The sequence below is a fragment of the Somniosus microcephalus genome, chromosome 19 (genome assembly GCF_052327205.1).
Source record: "Somniosus microcephalus isolate GS21.2 chromosome 19, FLI_Smic_1.0, whole genome shotgun sequence".
NCBI classification, from domain to species: Eukaryota; Metazoa; Chordata; class Chondrichthyes; order Squaliformes; family Somniosidae; genus Somniosus; species Somniosus microcephalus.
Genome location: NC_141005.1, coordinates 25,515,258 through 25,533,554, shown reverse-complemented (window position 1 = coordinate 25,533,554; position 18,297 = coordinate 25,515,258). Strand labels below are relative to the sequence as shown.

Below are 18,297 nucleotides of genomic sequence, written 5' to 3'. Positions count from 1 at the left end.
TGAGAACTGATCACGGAGGGAAGTCATCAGCATGAACCCATATACCCGACCAATTCTGGCCTCATCTTGCTTTTTAATATTTATGATTCAGCTCCAAGATGAACCATATATTACATGAGTTTATCGGTAGTAGTAGTGCAAAGCTTACCATCATGCTGCTGGGACCCGACATTCTGAATGGTGTCGCTCTCAAACCAAATGTCAGCTCTGAGAAAAAGAACAGAAAAAAGATGACTTTAACCATTTGTTATCAGAGCTACCTTAATACCGATCAAATTATCCTCGTACAGATTCAAATTTTGTAATTATATCAGAACAGAGAATTGCTAAACAAATATATCTTTTAAAAAAAATATTCTTCAAAGAAGCTATAGATACATCATTGTAGACTCTATGTTCCTCCAACTCCTAACTATTTGAAGGGGGAACATTTGTAGGGCTTTGGGGAAAGAGCAGGGGAGTGGGACTAATTGGATGGCTCTTTCAAAGAGCCGGCACAGACACAATGGGCCGAATGACCTCCTTCTGAGCTGTATCATTCTATGAACTCTGACCTTGTGCAACCCTGCTCTCTCCACCCCACTTTTGGTGGCCGTGCCTTCAGCTGTCTCGGCCCTAAGCTCTGGAATTACCTCACGAGACCTCTTTGTCTCTTCACTTCTCTCTTCTCCTTTAAGACCCTTCTTAAAACCGACCTCTGACCAAGCTCTTAGTCACCTTTCCTAATATCTCCTTCTTTGGCTTAGTGTCAATTTTTGTCTAATTACTCTTCTATGAAGTGCCTTGGAATGTTTTTCTACATTAAAAGCACTATATAAATGCAGTTTGTTGTTGCTGGTCCTCTTTCCTTACCTGAACATTTTATACCCAGGAATATTTAATTGCTGATCTTGATCCACCTGCAAACATGTTTCAGTTATTGCTTTTAATTTAATCAGTGGCATCACGTTATACTTCTGGTCAGTATCTCACATGTTTCTTGCCATTTGGAAGTAAAGTGCACACAAACGCACCAGAAAATCTAGGTTCGTATTGGTTCTGCATATCCTTGCTGTTCTATCTTCAGTATATAGTTAGTTAAGGAACAAATTAATACAAGAAACCAGTAGCTGAATAGATGCTACACTACTTTTCACTGTAATATTTTAGGTCAGATATAATTAGAGAATATTTATTTACTGTAAACTACTTCTAGAAGTTGAATGTATCTAATCAACAGTTTGTAAAATCTTTGTTGTTGAAGGGAATTGGGCTGAGCTCCACTATCAAATAACAAAGAGAACAGGATATAAGATAGACAGGATACTGAAGTAACACTACCTAAACATTTAAAGCATCAGAGGTAAAAAAGGAATCCACGAATACTGTAAAACTTAATTATAAATAAAAATGTTGGAAGTATAAGAACATAAGAATTAGGAGCAGGAGCAGGCCATACAGCCCTTCGAACCTGCTCTGCCATTCAATAAGATCATAGCTGATCTTCGACCTCAACTCCACTTTCCCGCCAGATCCCCATATACACACAACAGTTTGACCAGTATCTAAAGAGAAAGATGAGTTAACATTTCAGTGGACCCTTTTCACAACACATTTGTACATAAGGTCCATCCTGAAACATCTTTCTTTTTTAGACTGACCGTCTGTGGATTTCCAGTATTTTATATTTTCATTTAGAGAGGCACCACCATATCTGAAAATTTTCAAACATGCCCAGCGCCTGGAATAGCACGCTCTGAAAACTGACTTCAATTTTCATCAGCACTGTGGCAAACACTGTACCTGCTAATGGACGAAGTTTTTGAATGTACTTTTGCCATTTTGTTTTTTAAACACTTTTGAATATTCCGTGGAGAGCACGTTAATTTCTTCATTCTGATAATATCATTCCAATTTTATTTTATACACCTCCAAACCAAACTTATTTTTGTCTTCATTTAAATTTTATTTAAAGCTTTAATGGGCACAGTCTTAACAAGATGTTTAGCAAACCTTTTTTCTCTGCTGGTCAAATACTGCAACACAAATCATGTTAACACATCATTGCGTCACAAAAACATTGCTGTGTTGCATGTGTGTGGTATCGAGACAAAAGTGATATGCAGCTATTGTGCTGTTCTTATCTTGGAGAGTATCTATTTATAATACTTCAAACAAAATTTTGCTTATGTGATGTTATTACTGTACCAGATTTACAAATAGATTCGTTAAAATGTCATACCACATGACAGTGCCCGTTTAAGAATCCTGCATTCCCATATTTACTACTGGAAGATATGTGACTCCCTACTGTGTTACAGCCTACCATTTTTTGCAAGATGCCTGCCTCTGTGTATTGTGGACTTTGACATTCTTCCAATGACCCAGTGGTAAAAAAAAAAATCAGCCACACATATTAGGAGGTCCCAGATTCGATGGGTGGTCTATACTGAGTTACTTGATCTCACCCAGAGAGCAGCAGTGGGGCTACAATTGGTATCATTGACTTGAACTACTTGAAATCAGCCAGGATTTGCACTCCTCACTGTTATCCAGTAACCCCTAATGAAATGTGTGCTATGTGCCTTAGTTGTGCAAGGACAGGATTGGATTTGGTTGTGATCCCTCCACAGTTGAATACCTTGCCAGCTCATTCTTTAAGCTCACACATTAGGGATGACCATTTGGGAAAGGTATTGGAGGCTGGCTGGTGTCCATTGAACCATAACCAGTGAATGTCAGTGCCTTTATGAGGAAGGGAGAAAATAGTAAAACAAAAATAGCAGATCTCATTCAATTCTATTGTCTTGTGGCTAGACCCTCCCTGCAAACCTTTTCTTACATTCAGTACAATTATGTTTGAGAAGACCACATTCAGTGGAATAGTCATAATAATCAAGAAACAACTTGGCCTAGAAATTCAGTTGGCGCCGCGCCAGGGCTTTAGCGCCGGAAAGTTAGCGCCGGCGCTAAGTCCCCCTGCGCGCGCCAAAAATTCAGTAGCGCCGCGCCCAAACGGCTGCCGGCGCTACTGAAGGGTGTTTGCGCCTGAAAATGGGCGCTACCTGCCGCATTGCGGCGCTATTCCGGCGCTGCGGCGCCCGATGCGGTGCGGCAGGCTCGGGAAGTGCAGGCCTCCTCCTTCAGTTAAGGAGGAGCTGCCTGCACCCGCCCGCTGGCCGGTAAAATCTTCACAAAAATGAGCCCGGCACCTCGGGGAAGTGCCGGGCTCGCAGCCCAGAAGCATCTGTTCCGCGGGGGGGGGGTGGAGGAGTCCGGGGAGGGAGGTGCGGGCAGGCGGCCGGCGGTAAAGCGGCCGGCCGCCGCGCGACTTTAATGCGCCGGCGCAAACTCCTGTAAGACTCGGTTGCCAGAGTCTTAGTTGCGGTTGCCACGGGCGAGGCGGCCGCAACTCAATTTCGGCGCTGGGGCCCGTCACCACGGCAACCGGGACGCTGCGCACACCGATGACGTCATCGGTGCCGGCGCAGCGCAACCGGTCTACCGCCGATGGTAGGGCCCCAGGGAATTTCTGAACCGGCTGTAAGTCCAGCGCAATGACCTCTAGCGCTGCAAAATGGGCGCAAAGCCCACTCAATTTCTAGGCCCTTGTATTTATATAGAGTCTTTAAAGTAGAAACACAGCCCAAAGTGCTTCACAGAGGTATAATCAAAAAAATGGACAATGAGCCAAAGAAGGAGAGTTTAGGAGGGGTAACCTCCTAATTGGTCAAAGGTGGGTTTTAAAGATGATCCTAAAGGAGGAGAAGGAGGTAGAGAGGCAGAGGGGTTAAGGGAGAGAATAAACATAATGTGGAACCTAGGTAACTAAAGGCATGGTCTACAATGGTGGGGTGAAAGGTAAAAGGGATGCACAACAAGTCAGAGGAACAGAGAGTTCAAGGGAGGTTTAGCACAGGAGGAGGTTACAGACATAGGAAAAGGCTACTACATTGGTTCTTGGTCCCCCAACACCTCAAATTTATAATTCTTATCCTCATGTTTAAATCCATCTCCTTTTATATTAAATTTGCACTCCTCCCTGTTATCTAGTAACCCCTGATGAAAAGTGTGCATTTGTGGCTTAGCTGTGTAAGCACAGGACTGGGTTTGGTGGATCCTTCCATAGTTGAATACCTTGCTGGCAAGGACAAGTGGTGGGACTTGGTGGTGGGCAGGATATGGGCAGCAGAGCTTTGAATGAGCTGAAGTCTATGGAGGAGAGAGGCTGGTCAGGAGAGCATTGGAATAGTTGCATTCAGAGGTAAGAAAGGCATAGAAATTATAGCATAGAAACAGGCCATTCGGCCCAACTGGTCCATGTTACCACAGTTGAGGGTTTCAGGAGTTGATGGACTGAGGTAGAGGCCGAGGCAGATGATGGTATGGAGGTGGAAGTAGGTGGTTTATGTAATGGAGAGGACATGAGATCAATAGCTCAGCTCAGGATTGAATGGGATGCTTCAACCGGATACAGTGGCTGGGAGGGGAATGGAATCAGTAACAATGGTACAGAGTTTGTGGTGGGGGTCGAAAACAATGGCTTCCCAATGTTTAGATGGAGGAAATTACAGCTTTCCAAGACTGCATGCCACACAAGCAGACTGACAGCATAGAGGCAGCAGAGAGGGTGAGAAAGGTGATGAAGAGCAAGAGCTGGGTATCATCAGCATACATGTGGAAGCTGACCCCATGTCTGCAGATGATGTCGCCAAGGGGCAGAATGTAGTCAAGGAAGAGGAAGGTGCTTTGGGAGACTCTGGAGATAACTGTGCAGGAATGGGAAGAGAAACCGTTGCTGGAGATGCTTTGGCTACGATCGGATAGGTAACAGTAGAACCAAACAAGGTTCATCCTTCATTACTCAGCACAAAGGCATACTATACCATCTCTCATTCTCAGTCCAAATACGCATTCACTTCTTCCTTACTCCCTTCACAGCAGCCACTAGCAGCCGCCTTTTCTCACTTGGTAGCCTTTGCAAAATCCAACCAAAACTAATACACCCAAAACAGTGACAGCAGTAGTACAGATGTCTATTGACAATGCTTTAACTGGGATTAGATCTCCCTGGAGTGCTGATGAAGATATCCTGGCAGTTAGCCATGAGCAGCATTGACGGTACCCAAAAAATGCCATTCATCTATTGCCCTCTCAGAGGCTGAAGGTGTGTGTCCTGGTCAAAGACCCTTAGGTCAGTAAAACGAGTATGTGCCTTTATTGGAGGGTATGTATCCTGGGAGCAGTTTGGCTGCAGGTTCTGCATGGGCCAGTGAAATGAGAAAAATTGGGGAGAAATTCCAGGAATTAAATAACATCACAAGAATAATGTGAGGTCTGAGCTGATCTAGCTGGGTTAGCAGTGTGAACACTACAATTGGCCACAACATCCCTGGGCTGGGGAGTGGAAACAAAACAAATCAGCCAGAGTTCAGTAACACTTACTGGAAAGTGTGCGTGTGTAGACAGGATTGTACTTGATTGTTATGCCTGACAAAGCTCGCTGTCCTGCCTCACATCTGAAGTACAGCCATTTGGACGCTTGACGTCATGCAATGTGCTAATATTATTTTATGTGGACCAAGGGAAAAAGTCTGTTTCATTTCAAACTTCTCAGATCACAGAAAGTATTTAATACTTCTGAAAATTACCTCACCAGAAAGCTTGCTGTAAAATCACCAAAGGGGGTCATGACTCACTATTAGCACAGAGTAGCAGTGTGCTACTTGAATAAAAGGCAAATGTTTTATAAAAATAAAAACTCAATACATCACATATAAGCAAAACCAGTACAGCATTAAAAAGAAATGGATGTTAAAACAATTTCTTTGTGGAACTGTGGAATGATAATTATTGAGACACTGAGATATGCCTGTTTACTTTAAACAGACAGACATCCCTAAATGTACATACCTCCCCTCTGTGAGGAAGGTGCGCCAGAGATCCTTGTAGAGACAAGGTTGGGGTTCCGTCCCTCCTTGATTTCAATTGACACAAGTGTCTTCATGTTGTCTTCGTTGTTGTTCAGTCTTTTTTCTTTCTCCGTTTGTCTGGAAAAGCTTCGCTGAAAGTGGCTGTATGGTGTAGCAGGCAGGTCTGAGTGCTTAGCAGAGCTGAGTTGGTCTAAGTGCACTGAGCTGTCTGTGTGGGTTTTACTGGAGTCCTTTTCTGACGCAAGCTGGTGTATCTGTGACTTGCTTATGTTGCTCCTCCCTGGAGTCCTGATGTATGATTTATCAGTAGCAGTGTTCTGCATGAGGGGTTTCTTAGTGCAGTCCTTATCAAAAGACAGCAAGGGTAATGTTGGCTTACTTGATTCAACTACAGGAACTCCAGATGCAATTGAATGACTTAAGCTTCCAGAAGAAGAAACTGATGAAGATGTTGCCCTAGGCCAGCCTTTGTGCACCTCTGGAGTTGCAAAGTTAGATTTGTCAGTGTTATAAGTCAAGCTATAACCAGATTGTGGTGAATCCTTTCCGTTCCTTTGGACAGAGCTCTCTCTCAGTGATGCAGACCTGTCCCGCTCTATCCCATTCCTCTTACTTGAGCCTGTGAGTTTGTTACTTCTACTGGACAGTAAGTATTCAATCTGTTTATCTGTTTTTTCTGTAGAGTTGCCCACTTCCCACACATCCCTGAGATCAGCAGATTTGCCTTTTAAAGATGTTTCCAAACCTAAAGTCCTAACTTCTTTTATTTTCAGTGCAGGGCTGCCTGAGAATAGCTGCTGTTGCTGCAGAATTCTGCTGCTTCTGCCTTCATTCAGCTGGTTTCTCTTCTGAGTGGAAAAGTTTGTACCAAGTTCAACAGGTTGGTCAGATGAGTCCATTGTAAATTTCTTCATTCGGTCTCGTACAGAGTTGGTTCTCCTGAAAGGTGAGCTGTTCATGCGTGTATCACTGGCTATTTCTGAAAATCAAGCACAGGATGAAGACCATTTACTCAGGAGCACAAAAAAACCTCTAGGTAATAGTATGGCCCTGTGCTATTTATCTTACAACTCAATAATCTAATGACAAAATATGTCTTTTTTTTAATAGGCAGGAAACTGTGGAAATCCATCTATATAACCAAGCACATGGATCCTTACTGGATGAACATTCTTTGCATTAAACAATTCACAATGTCTGCTGGGCCTGAGGGTGGGCAGCAGACCAGGTTCAAATAGTGGGGACCAGCAATATATGTATGCAAATATTATAGCTTATCTGATGCCCTAAGGGTTCTGGCTGAAAAGTCGCTGTGCTCCATTCACTAATGTTTGTCTCACTGCTGGTGTCAGCTGCAGCTTGTACCTGGCATTGCTTGGTTCCAGGACTGGACTTTGTGCTGGAGGTGGGAATTCCCACCTAACATTCAGTCATCAATCCTGAAAGGGACTACTGTAGTAACATCCAGTAAGGAACCAGTCACATCAGGTGAGAGCTCAGCAAGGCCTGGCAATAGCGAAGTGGCAGAGTGTCTCTGTGAACTGGAGAGAGGAGGGGGCTTTATTGCACTGAAAGGGGCTTGGCGAGTACAAGAGCCTCTGTGAGTATCTCAGTGAACTCAGAGGAGAGGGTCATAGGAGGAGAGTGTCTCTGCGTAGATGAGAGTGGAACTGGGAAGATTTTGCCGGAAGTGAATATGTTATCTGTTGACTATGGATAAAGATAAATATCGCTTATTTTCCCTTTTTTTAAAAGATAAAGAAATCTATTAATTGCGAGGTTTAAAGTGTTTAGAATTAACCAGAATGCATCATTTCAAAGCAAAAATTAAAAATGTTCTTGAGGAGAACTCTCCTGGGCCCCCATAGAAATGCGCCAACAGTGGGTAATGGGAAAGCACCATTTGGAAAGAGTGTATACAATTCTAAATTGGGATCTGCCCGAGAGAGCAGACGTGACCTCAGTTTATCTTCTCATCTGAAAGACAGCACTTCCGATAATGCAGCATTCCCTCAGTACTGCCAGAAGTGTCAGCCTGGATGATGTTCAGTGGGGCATGAACCCACTTGTGATCTAGAGATGAGAGTGCTATCACTGAACCAAGGCTAACACTAAGAAGGTCCGTGGTTTGATTCCTGGTCTATACTCAGTTAGCTTCTCTCTGCAGGGATGGTGGTAGGGGTGCTATAATTGTCATTAGTGCCCTCGACTAGGAATGGGGGGAAAAAAATCAGTCAGGTTTCTCAATCATGACCACTATTCATTAATCCCTACTGAAAAATGCTTGTGTGTGGATCACTGTCCTGGTTGAAATCAACTAACTCATATGAAAATACAGCAATGACCGACAGGAAAAGACCCATTGTCCATTCAGCCTGTCTCACACAGCTGCAATGGCTTGTGCATTACAATATATACACTCCCCACCCCACCCGAAAGCTGTATAATCTCCTGGGAGAGGTGAAAAACTAGATTAAAAACTCAGTTTCTGATCATTATCCAATAACCTCTGATGGTAGTGTACATGTGGATATCAAGGACAATAGTCAGGTAGAATGTGATGCTTCATAACTCCAAATTTCTCGCTAATAGTCTAGGGTCACAGGTTGATAATGGGTGCACCTGTGGAATAGTACCCAAGTAATTAGTTAACTGCTGCAGGAGAGGAGAATGAGTAGGAACAGAATTGGTACAAAAATGAGGGCAAAAATACATTATATGTGCATATAAATATTGAATTTTAATAAATACAGAGTATCCATCACACTGAAGTCCACAACAGGATATATCCTGGCCAGCAGCGAAATATGATATAGATTCACTAATGAAAATGCACCAACATCACGTGCTATACCAAGTGTTTTCCTTATCAAAATCAAAATCAAATCAACTTTTATTGTCATTGTTAGTGCACAAGTGCAGTACAACAAAATGTAGGCTTGCGGCTCCCGAGAGTGTACATTTGGATTAAGACATTTAAACATTCAACATACATTTGGCTTGTAGTATATTAACATAAACATAACCATAATAAAGTGCATTGGCAGATGTGCAGGCTTTAGAGTTTATTTGTGGAGTTCAGTAGGATGACAGCCCTGGGAAAGAAGCTGTTCCTAAATCTGGTCGTACGGGTGCGAATGCATCTGTAGCATCTCCCAGATGGCAGGAGGGCGAACAGACTGTGGCTGGGGTGGGTAGGGTCTTTGATGATGGACCGTGACCTCCATAGACAGCGTTTCTGGTATATGTGCTCTATGGTCGGTAGCCGGGTGCCGGTAATGCGTTGGGCAGTTTTGACTACCCGCTGCAGGGCTTTCCGGTCATAGTAGCTACAGCTGCCATACCATACTGTGATACAGTTTGTCAGGATGCTCTCTATAGTGCAGCGGTAAAAGTTAGAGAGGATCAGGGGTGACAGATTACATCCCTTCAGCCTCCTTAGGAAATATAGGCGCTGCTGGGCCTTCTTCACCAGAGAGGAGGTGTTGAGGGACCAGGAGAGGTCTTCCGTGATGTGGACTCCGAGGAATTTAAAGCTTTTAAAATTATTGATTAGTTTGACGACACTCTGCCTTGGCCAACTATAATCTTAAATAACATTGGTACTATCTTAGTTAGGCTGCAGTTGGAGTATTAGGGGTTCTACAATCCCACACTCCAAGCAGGGAGTAATGTTGCAGCCTTACCGCCAACCCAAGATTTCAGCTGCTTTCCTGCTTGGAGCTACTGTGTGCAGTTTGGCAAAAGAAAAGCAATCGAAAAGTTGCAGCATGGATTCACTATATGTTACAGGGATGGGTTTTTGCAGTTATGATGAATGATTTAAGTAGTCATGGCTCTTTTCACTAGAGCGGAGACGGTCAAGAGATAACCTGATAAAGGTTTTCAAAATTATGAAGGGTTATAATAAGGTTAATAATGATAGATTGTTTCCTGAAGTTGATGAGATGGTAACAAGAGTGCATACATTTAAGGTAATAATAAAAATAATTAAAGGGGATGTTAAAAAAAAATTAGAGGGCGATTAGAATGTGGAAATCTCAAACTATTATTGAAGCCGAGTCCATAAATTCTTTTAAAAGGGATTTAGATAGCTGCTTGAAAAGAGGAATGTTAAAGAGTATGAGTGTAAGCAGGAGACTGGGATTAGTATAGGTGGCTCACATGGACAAAAACATTGGCACAGATTTGATGGCCAAATGGCCTGTTTCTGCACTGTAACATTCTATGATTCTATGTAGGTTACAACCAGCCTCACGAGTAGAAATATCTCACTGCTGTCCACTCAACAGTTTTTGGTCAGTCAAGTGTTTGACACTCACAGAAACCTATCAAGGTGCTAAGAATCTCCAAACTGAAATACTGAGAAATCCAGTTTGTTTGAGATAATCCGTATCAAACAAACTGCATTTTTCAGTAGTTTAGTTTGGAGGCTCTTCCTCTGGAGGGACACAGCCAACTTGCCTAAGTGCAGGCAGCTTATGTGCAGTTTGGTGACACTTTAATTATTCACTTTATTGGGGATGCATTGAAGATAAAAGATGGTGTGTAGCCATTTAGTAAGAACAAGAAATGGGCTCAGTTGTGATGTCCCCCATGTATGAAGAGCTTGCTAATACAGTCAAGGCTACATGAAAAATAGCTACTTGGGCAAAGTAAAGAAGGGAAACTGCTTCCCATGGAACTGTAACTCCGCAAGGAAGCAATGTCTTCTGAAGACGGGAGGAGAGAAGAAACTGAATTAAAAATAAAATCCATAGTGCATTGCCTTCAAGAAAGGAAGGATGAAAATAAAATCAGCAAGGAAAATGAGGGGAAAAAACAGTTTCTTGCATCAGCTATTTTGATCTGCTTGTGAATGGTATAATGAGTAGTCACAGCTGTCCTTCGTAAAAGTTTTCAAATAAGATGAAGATGTTCTGTGTGCTTTGCATGTCAAATCTAGAAGTCTTAACAACAAAAGAGAAACATTGACGATGGGAAGCATGTAGGGAAATTCAGCAGGCAGCAAAGAACAAGCAACAATATATATACCTTTTATATTTTTTGTAACTGTTCAGGTAATTGTCGAGGGTGATAAAAAGCATTGAATCATACACATTAACAAGATATACATCCATCTACAGCCAGTAGAAGGGGTTAATAAGCAGCAAATCACTTTGGAAGGCAAGGTCACTCACTACTAAAAACTGCTGTAACCCCATAAACAATACAGTACTGTGAGTTGAGGCAGCAGTTAAGGTGCTACAATTGGCTTCAGTGCCCCTATGCTAAGGTGGGTAAAAGTCAGCCTAGGTTCCTGCTCTTGATCACTATCCAGTGACTCGATAGATATTGGGTGCTTAAGGACGTCGAGCAAGAACAGGATTGGGCTTAGCTGTGATGACCACCAGAATTGAACAGCTTTCCAATACTCATTGTCCAGGCTCAGACATGAAGAATGTCCACTTGGGTGAGGTATTGGAGGATTCCAAGTGGTAGTGGAACTGTACTCCAGCAAGACTAAGGGCTCGATTTTAACTCAGGTGCGGGCTGTTGTCGTGTTATCCGAATTTCGTGTTTCCCACACGAATCTAAATGGATGTGGGAGATTGATGCAATTTTAACTCAATTGGTCAATTGATTTCCAACGTGTGGGAAGCCTTTGCAAAGGGGTTTTTCATGACTGAAAGTCCCCTCCGATGACATCATCATTGCTGCTGCATTTAAGGTCCACAGCAAGCCTTGCTTCTTCTGCAGGCTTCCAAGCTTCCTCCATTTGGTGTCAGAGGGACCTGCAGGAAAGATGACAAGCGGCAGGGCAAGTGCAGCTCCTTGCTTTGATGAGGCGGCACTGCAGGCATTGGTGGATGGGGCTAGGGCCAACAGGGAGGTCCTGTTCCCTTTATCAGGGAGGAAGAGGCCTCCCACTCAGACCAAGGCTGTGTGGATGCAGGTGGCTGAGGATGTCAACTCCTTGGGAGTCACCCGCAGAACCTGGATACAGTGCAGGAAAAGATTTCATGACCTTCAGCGCACTGGAAAAGTGAGTATGAATTTCCCATCACCCTCAATCTAATCCACATTGCCTTTCCTCACCAGCACTCAGCTTTAGCAATCTCTTCCTCCACATCCCACTTGACACTGACATCCATGCACCCTTACCCATTCCCTCTCTCTCTATGCTCACATTCACATAACTATTCCACCATGCAGCCCTTACACGCCCTATCACTCTGATGCTTTGAACACAACTGACAACACACAGGGAGGGCCCTTGGTCTTGCAACCTCACTCCATCTTTGTCTCCTTCTAAGTATCTATGCTATGCAATCTCTACACTCACTCCTTCATTCTCACTCAACCTCCACTTGTCTTCCTCATTGCAGGAAAAGAGAGCTCACAACAAGAGAGCGCGAGCCAGGACAGGAGGAGGACCACCCACAATAGCCCACCTGACCCCCTGGGAGGAGGCCGTCCTGGAAATCATCGGCATTGAGGATGATTCGCGCGTGGGGGACGGACAGACGGGTGCAACACAGCAAGCTGGTGACAGAAAAGTTTCCCATCTCTCTCTTTGACATTGCATGAGTCGCTGATAATGATTGTGAAGCTGTAACAGATGCACTTATGAGCATCTGCAAAAAGCTATGTGCATGTAGCCTTTGCATCACATCTCTGACTCTTTCCTTTACTCCCCCACAGGACCATCACAAACATCCGTCCCCCCTAGCCAGGAAGAAGAGGCTGAGCAGCCAGACTCCTCAGAAGAAGCTGCAACCTCTGAGGGCGCAGCGTCACCAGAATTCAGCGCACTCAGCACCAGCGCAGACACTCACACCTCGGTGGGACCTTCGGGACATAGAGTAGTGTTGTCACCTGGTGTATCACAACTCACAAGTGAGCATCAGCAGATTGTGGAGACAGGGACAGCAGTGGAGAGTCCTAGTCAGAGGCTGCAGGACTCTGCCAGCTCGGCTCAGCAGCATGTCGACCCTCTGCCTCTGGGTCCATCCATAAGATCAGAGGTGATGGAACTCCAGGTACAGATGCAGGAGTCTCTGGCAGGTTTTGTCTCCAGCGTCGCTGCGAGTGTGGAGCGAATGGAGGAGTCCATAGCGAACATGAGCAGAGCCTTTGTGGATTCATTGGCGCATGAACGCATCAACACGGAAAGGATGGCTACCTCCGTGGAAACGATTGCTACCTCCGTGGTAAGGCTGGCTACCGTACAGGAGGATGGCTACGGTAGAGGAGAGGAGGGCTGTGGCCATGAAAGAGCTTAGTCGCTAGGGTATGGAAAACATGGTCATTGTTCAGAATAGAATGACATCTCTTGAGGAGTGATGGGCATCTATTGAACAGAGAAACCAGACCTTCATGGAAGTCCTTCTGAGTAGGGCTGCCATTGCAGATACGGGTCCCCATAGCCCCCCTGATGTGCAGCAAGGTGCTCTCCAGCCACTTGCAGGCACGGAGGGGGACCTGACCCATGAGAGGGATGTTGGTGGCAAACCTAAAGGAAGTGGGGGTTCCTCTCCAAGCGCTCACACTTCCATGCCACTGCAGAGCCCTCGGTCAGAGCCCCACCGGAGTCCACACCCAAGTGAGATAGACGTCTCAACCCCTGCATAGCCGCAGGAGCAGCAGACTGTTCACGAGCCCTCACAGGCTTGCAACCCCAGAGGACGCCCGCCAAAGGTGTCAAGACAGGAGCAGCAGGAAAGTGAGCAAGGGGCCTCCACATCTGCTGAAGCCACAGGGGAACCACTACGTAGGAGCACGGGTAAGAGGAAGATAAAGCACAAGTAGTCACAAGGGTAGTCACTTGGGTGAAATTTGATGTATTGTTAGAAAAAGCCATCAGATTAATAATGTTAATAAAAAATCTGATGGCTACTGCTGTAGTTGTGGCGTGTGTCATTTTGCGAATGGGACTTTCACATTGAGGCCTTAGGATTACTTGCAATTGTCAGTATGCTGGTCAAATTGCTAGGAATCCGCAGGGTCTTGGCCATTGTCGATGCTCAGGTAAGAAGCTGCGAGGCAAAAGTGTTTGATTGACTAGGTTAAGCAAATCGGGCCAGGTTGAGTGCGTTCCTTGCATCCTGGGAAGCAATGTTCTCGCGTAATGCTGCCGCTGGTTGATGGGCCTCTGCAGGATGTTTGTTTTTGCCCTCCTCCTCCTCCTCCTAATCATCATCCGAGGAGGATATGTGAGGAACCAATTGGTCCTCAGGAATCTGCAAGCCACGACGCTGTGCCATGTTGTGAAGTGCACAGCAAACCACGACGATTCTGGAGACCCTGGCTGCTGAGTACTGCAGGACTCCACCTGATCTATCCAGGCATCTGAAGCGCATCTTCAGCAAACCGATGGTTTGTTCGATAATGGATCTGGTGGAAATGTGGCTGGAGTTGTAGCGCTCCTCAGCTTCGTTGGCTGGCCTCCTCAACAGCGTCATCAGCCACGTCCTCAGGGGATAGCCCTTGTCTCCAAGTAGCCATCCGCTAAGTTGGTCTGGCGGACTGAATAGCGGAGGCACACTAGACTGGCGCAGTATGAAGTAGTCATGGCAACTGCCAGGGTACATGGCGCAAACATGCAAAATCTCCTTCTTGTGGTCACACACCAGCTGAACGCTGAGGGAGTGGAAGCCCTTGTGGTTGACAAAAATACCTGGATTGTGATGGGGTGCCCTAAGGGCTACATGTGTGCAGTCAATGACGCCCTGCACCCTTGGAAAGCCTGCCAGATGAGCTAATCCAACCGCTCGCGCCGTGACACTTGCTCGATCCTTGGTGAAATGGATGTGATTGTGCGCGAGGGCAAAGAGGGCATCGGTTACCTGCGTGATGCAAGTGTGTGCGGCCGCCTGGGAGATGCCGCTGATGTCTGCTGCTGATCCCTGGAATGAGCCTGAGGCAAAAAAGTTGAGTGCGGTGGTGACTTTGACGGCCACTGGTAATGCTTGTCCACCTGGTCTTCTGGGCAGCAGGTCTTGCTGTAGCATTGCGCAGATGTCAGTCACTGCCTCTCGCGAAAGTCGGAGCCGCCTTTGGCACTGCTGCTCAGACATGTTGAGATAGGTGACCCTGCGTCTGTAGATCCTGTTTGAGGGGTGTCTCCTGCGCCAACAGGCTTCCAGGCGCTGGCCCCTTCTGCCTGTGCAGCCTCAGGTGGGTGAGCAGCAGCCTGGCGCTCCTGCTGCTGTTGTTCCTGGTTCTGCTGCTGCCGCGGCTGGTGCTCGAGCTCCTCTGATGCCCAGATGGGAAGGAAATAAATGGCTCCCATGCTTCTGGTATATGCCTGCGTTGAGGAAGCGCTGAGTGAAGGTGGCGAGAGGGGTTTCCCAGGAGGCCACACTGGAGATGGGTGTGAGGCTCCAACCTTCCACAGGTGTGGTTAAGCCTTGTAAAAGCTGCCCCAGACCTGAGACCACTAAGTCCTGCCACCTGCAAATGATGGCTGATCAAATCTCCTCTTTAATGGTTGACCTACAGTTGATAGTCAGCAATCCAATAGTGCTCCCACCAGGTTTCACATTCGTGATTCCCACCAGGCATGTTTTACGTGGGAAAAGGGTTAAAGTTGCAAGGGCCTGTTAAAATAGGATTATAGAGGCCATTTAGTGGTAATTAAGGGCCTTAAAGACCAGTAGCGCCTGTTGGATGCGGGACAGAGTCGGGACCATCAGACACGCCCGAGTTAAAATTGCTCGGAGTCGGGAACCGGGGGGGTCCCGCCCGCCAGTTTTTGCGATTTTAACCCCCCGCACGCCTCCAAGCCCAACTCCACGGCTCAATGAAAATCGAGCCCTAAGTATTCTTAAGGGGAGGAAGGGGAACATTGGGAAAAAATACAATACTTTAAAATAATGACCCGGCCAGCCATGAAGCATAATGGAGCAGGTTCACATACCAATGCACTGTGCTACAGGGCAGCAGGCATATGGGTTTGTGACTGTGATTCTCCACATTCCTGATCTTAAAAAGACTGTCGGTGTAGGGGAGCTTCGCTGATAAATTATTTCAGGCCATCTTTGATGTACTGTGGGGTTTCTGTGATTCTGTGAACTTCCAGTGGTTGGTTACAAAAGGGTACCAGCAAAGAGCAAATTAGTCACTCATTTTCCCTTCTCAATTCAATTTTATTTGCCATATGTAACCAGTACAAGTACAATTACAATGGAATGCTTACTCCCCATAGGGACGCGTCAGCTATTGATACAGCGCCGCATTCCCTTCTGGCTGGGGAATGGTGACTAGAAATGGGGAGAGAAAGAAAATAAATAAATATTGACAACATGGAGCCACATATTTAAGGTGTATTCTAAAATAGTTTGATATGCAGAAATTAACCTAGAAATGAGTGTTGATGATATTAGTGATCAAATGCTTAATGCATTGGTATGGCAATCCTCCAACAGTTATTTACCATTTAAAACAAACCTGGATTAAAATAGCTTTCAAAGGAATGTTATACCAATGCATTATGTGTTTGGCTGCTAATATCGACCACACTAATTTCTAGGCTGTTGTTTTGTAAAAAACATTAACCATTCAGTGAGGTTCTCATGTCACTGCCCCTCAGCTACCACTACCCTGTTGTGAGTGAGGAGGGTAATGGGTTAATGGAATGAGACTGGCCTGGTAAACAGATGTTTCCCACTTCTCTCTTGCTAAAAACTAGCATCAGGATAATTTTGAAATATTTACTGCAGAATGATGATACAATTTATTAATCAACAAAACATCTGGGGCTTACAGCATGGTAAAACACCATCAAATGGACCAATGCTATTTGCTTGGTGGTGGGTAACGGACTCTGATTTAATATTGTACGCTGCATAATTCTCGATCTCAACTGTGCTGGGGAGAGAAAACTGGTGGAAGAATTATTCCCATGCCATTGTCACACACATCCCAGTAGATGGTGCAGAGCGGCATTTGTTGGAGGCGGGGGAGCAAGATGGCTAGTCAAACTCTCATCAGCAGGTTCTGCAAGGTCAGAGAGATGATCATGACTGGAAAGAAGAGGGAGATGAGGTACCACCAAATAAATTTAAATAAAAATGACTCGGATGGAAATAAATTAACATCGTTTGGTTTGAGCAAAAACTTGAAAATAATAAGGCAATGCTGCTTTAAAAGGTTACACTAAATCATTTGAAGGACACAGATGGTAAGATATGACATAATGAGTCTGTCAAAACAATATTTCCATTTTTATAACTGCATCGAGTTCAGTTAATGTTTATTCAAATCGAATTCAGTACCTCATATGGTACTCTTCTATATCTCAAGAGAGTCTACTCCATAGCAGCCATCTACCAACTGGAGAAAACAATATTAACTGGGATAAAATTAGTGTGAAAGGCATAGAGGGAGCAGAATTCTTAAAATGCATTCAGGAGAACTTTTTTAGCCAGTACGTAGCAAGCCCAACAAGAGAGGGGGCGGTTCTGGACCTAGCTGGGCAGGTGGAAAGGGTATCAGTCAAGAGAGCATATTGGTGGTAGTGATCATAATTCAGTTAGATTTAGGGAAGTTATGGAAAAAGACAAGGATGGACCAGGAATAAAAGTTCTCAATTGGGGAAAAGCTAATTTTACTAAGCTGAGAGGTGATTTAGCCAAAGTGGACTGGAGACAGAAACTTGAAGGTAAATCCGTGTCAGAGCAGTAGGAGGCATTCAAGGAGGAGATAGTGAGGGTTCAGAGCAAGTATGTTCCCTTAAAGAAAAAGGGTGGGACTAACAAATCTAGAGCTCCCTGGATGTCAAGGGGCATACAGGGTAGGATAAAGATAAAAAGGGACGCTTATGATAGATACCGAGGACTCAATACTGCAGAAAGCTGGGAGGAGTACAGAAAATGCAGGGGTGAAATTAGGAAAGAAAAGAGAGGGCATGAAAAAATATTGGCAAATAAAATCAAGGAAAACCCAAAGATGTTTTATAAATACATTAAGAGCAAGAGGATAACTAAAGCAAGAGTAGGGCCTATTAGGGGGCATAAAGGTAACCTGTGTGCGGAAGCGGAAGACATGGGTATGGTTATTAATGAATACTTTGCGTCTGTTTTCACAAAAGAGAGGGACCATGCAGACACTGCAATCACGGACAAGGGGTGTGAAATATTAGATGAAATAAACATAGCGAAAGAGAAAGTATTAAGGGGTTTAGCATCTTTGAAAGTGGCTAAATCACCAGGCACGGATGAAATGTATCCCAGACTGTTAAGAGAAGAGAGGAAATAGCAGAGGCTCTGACCATCATTTTCCAATCCTCTCTGGCTACAGGTGTGGTGCCAGAGGACTGCTAACGTGGTACTGTTGTTTAAAAAGGGAGAAAGGGATAGACCGAGTAATTACAGGCCAGTCAGCCTAACCTCGGTGGTGGGAA

General features: G+C 45.0%; 1 protein-coding gene across 11 annotated transcripts in view; it reads right to left on the bottom strand.

Annotated features, from left to right (window-relative positions):
• The window catches only part of smtnb (smoothelin b), a 382,571-nt gene that overhangs the window by 121,574 nt on the left and 242,700 nt on the right, over nucleotides 1–18,297 (bottom strand). For all 11 annotated transcript variants that reach the window (XM_085961407.1, XM_085961413.1, XM_085961405.1 and 8 more), the window contains 2 exons: nucleotides 5,893–6,891; nucleotides 149–207 (listed from right to left, as the gene is read on the bottom strand). In XM_085961407.1, the coding sequence (XP_085817533.1) occupies nucleotides 149–207; nucleotides 5,893–6,891 (1,058 nt within the window). The remainder of the gene's footprint in view (nucleotides 1–148; nucleotides 208–5,892; nucleotides 6,892–18,297) is intronic.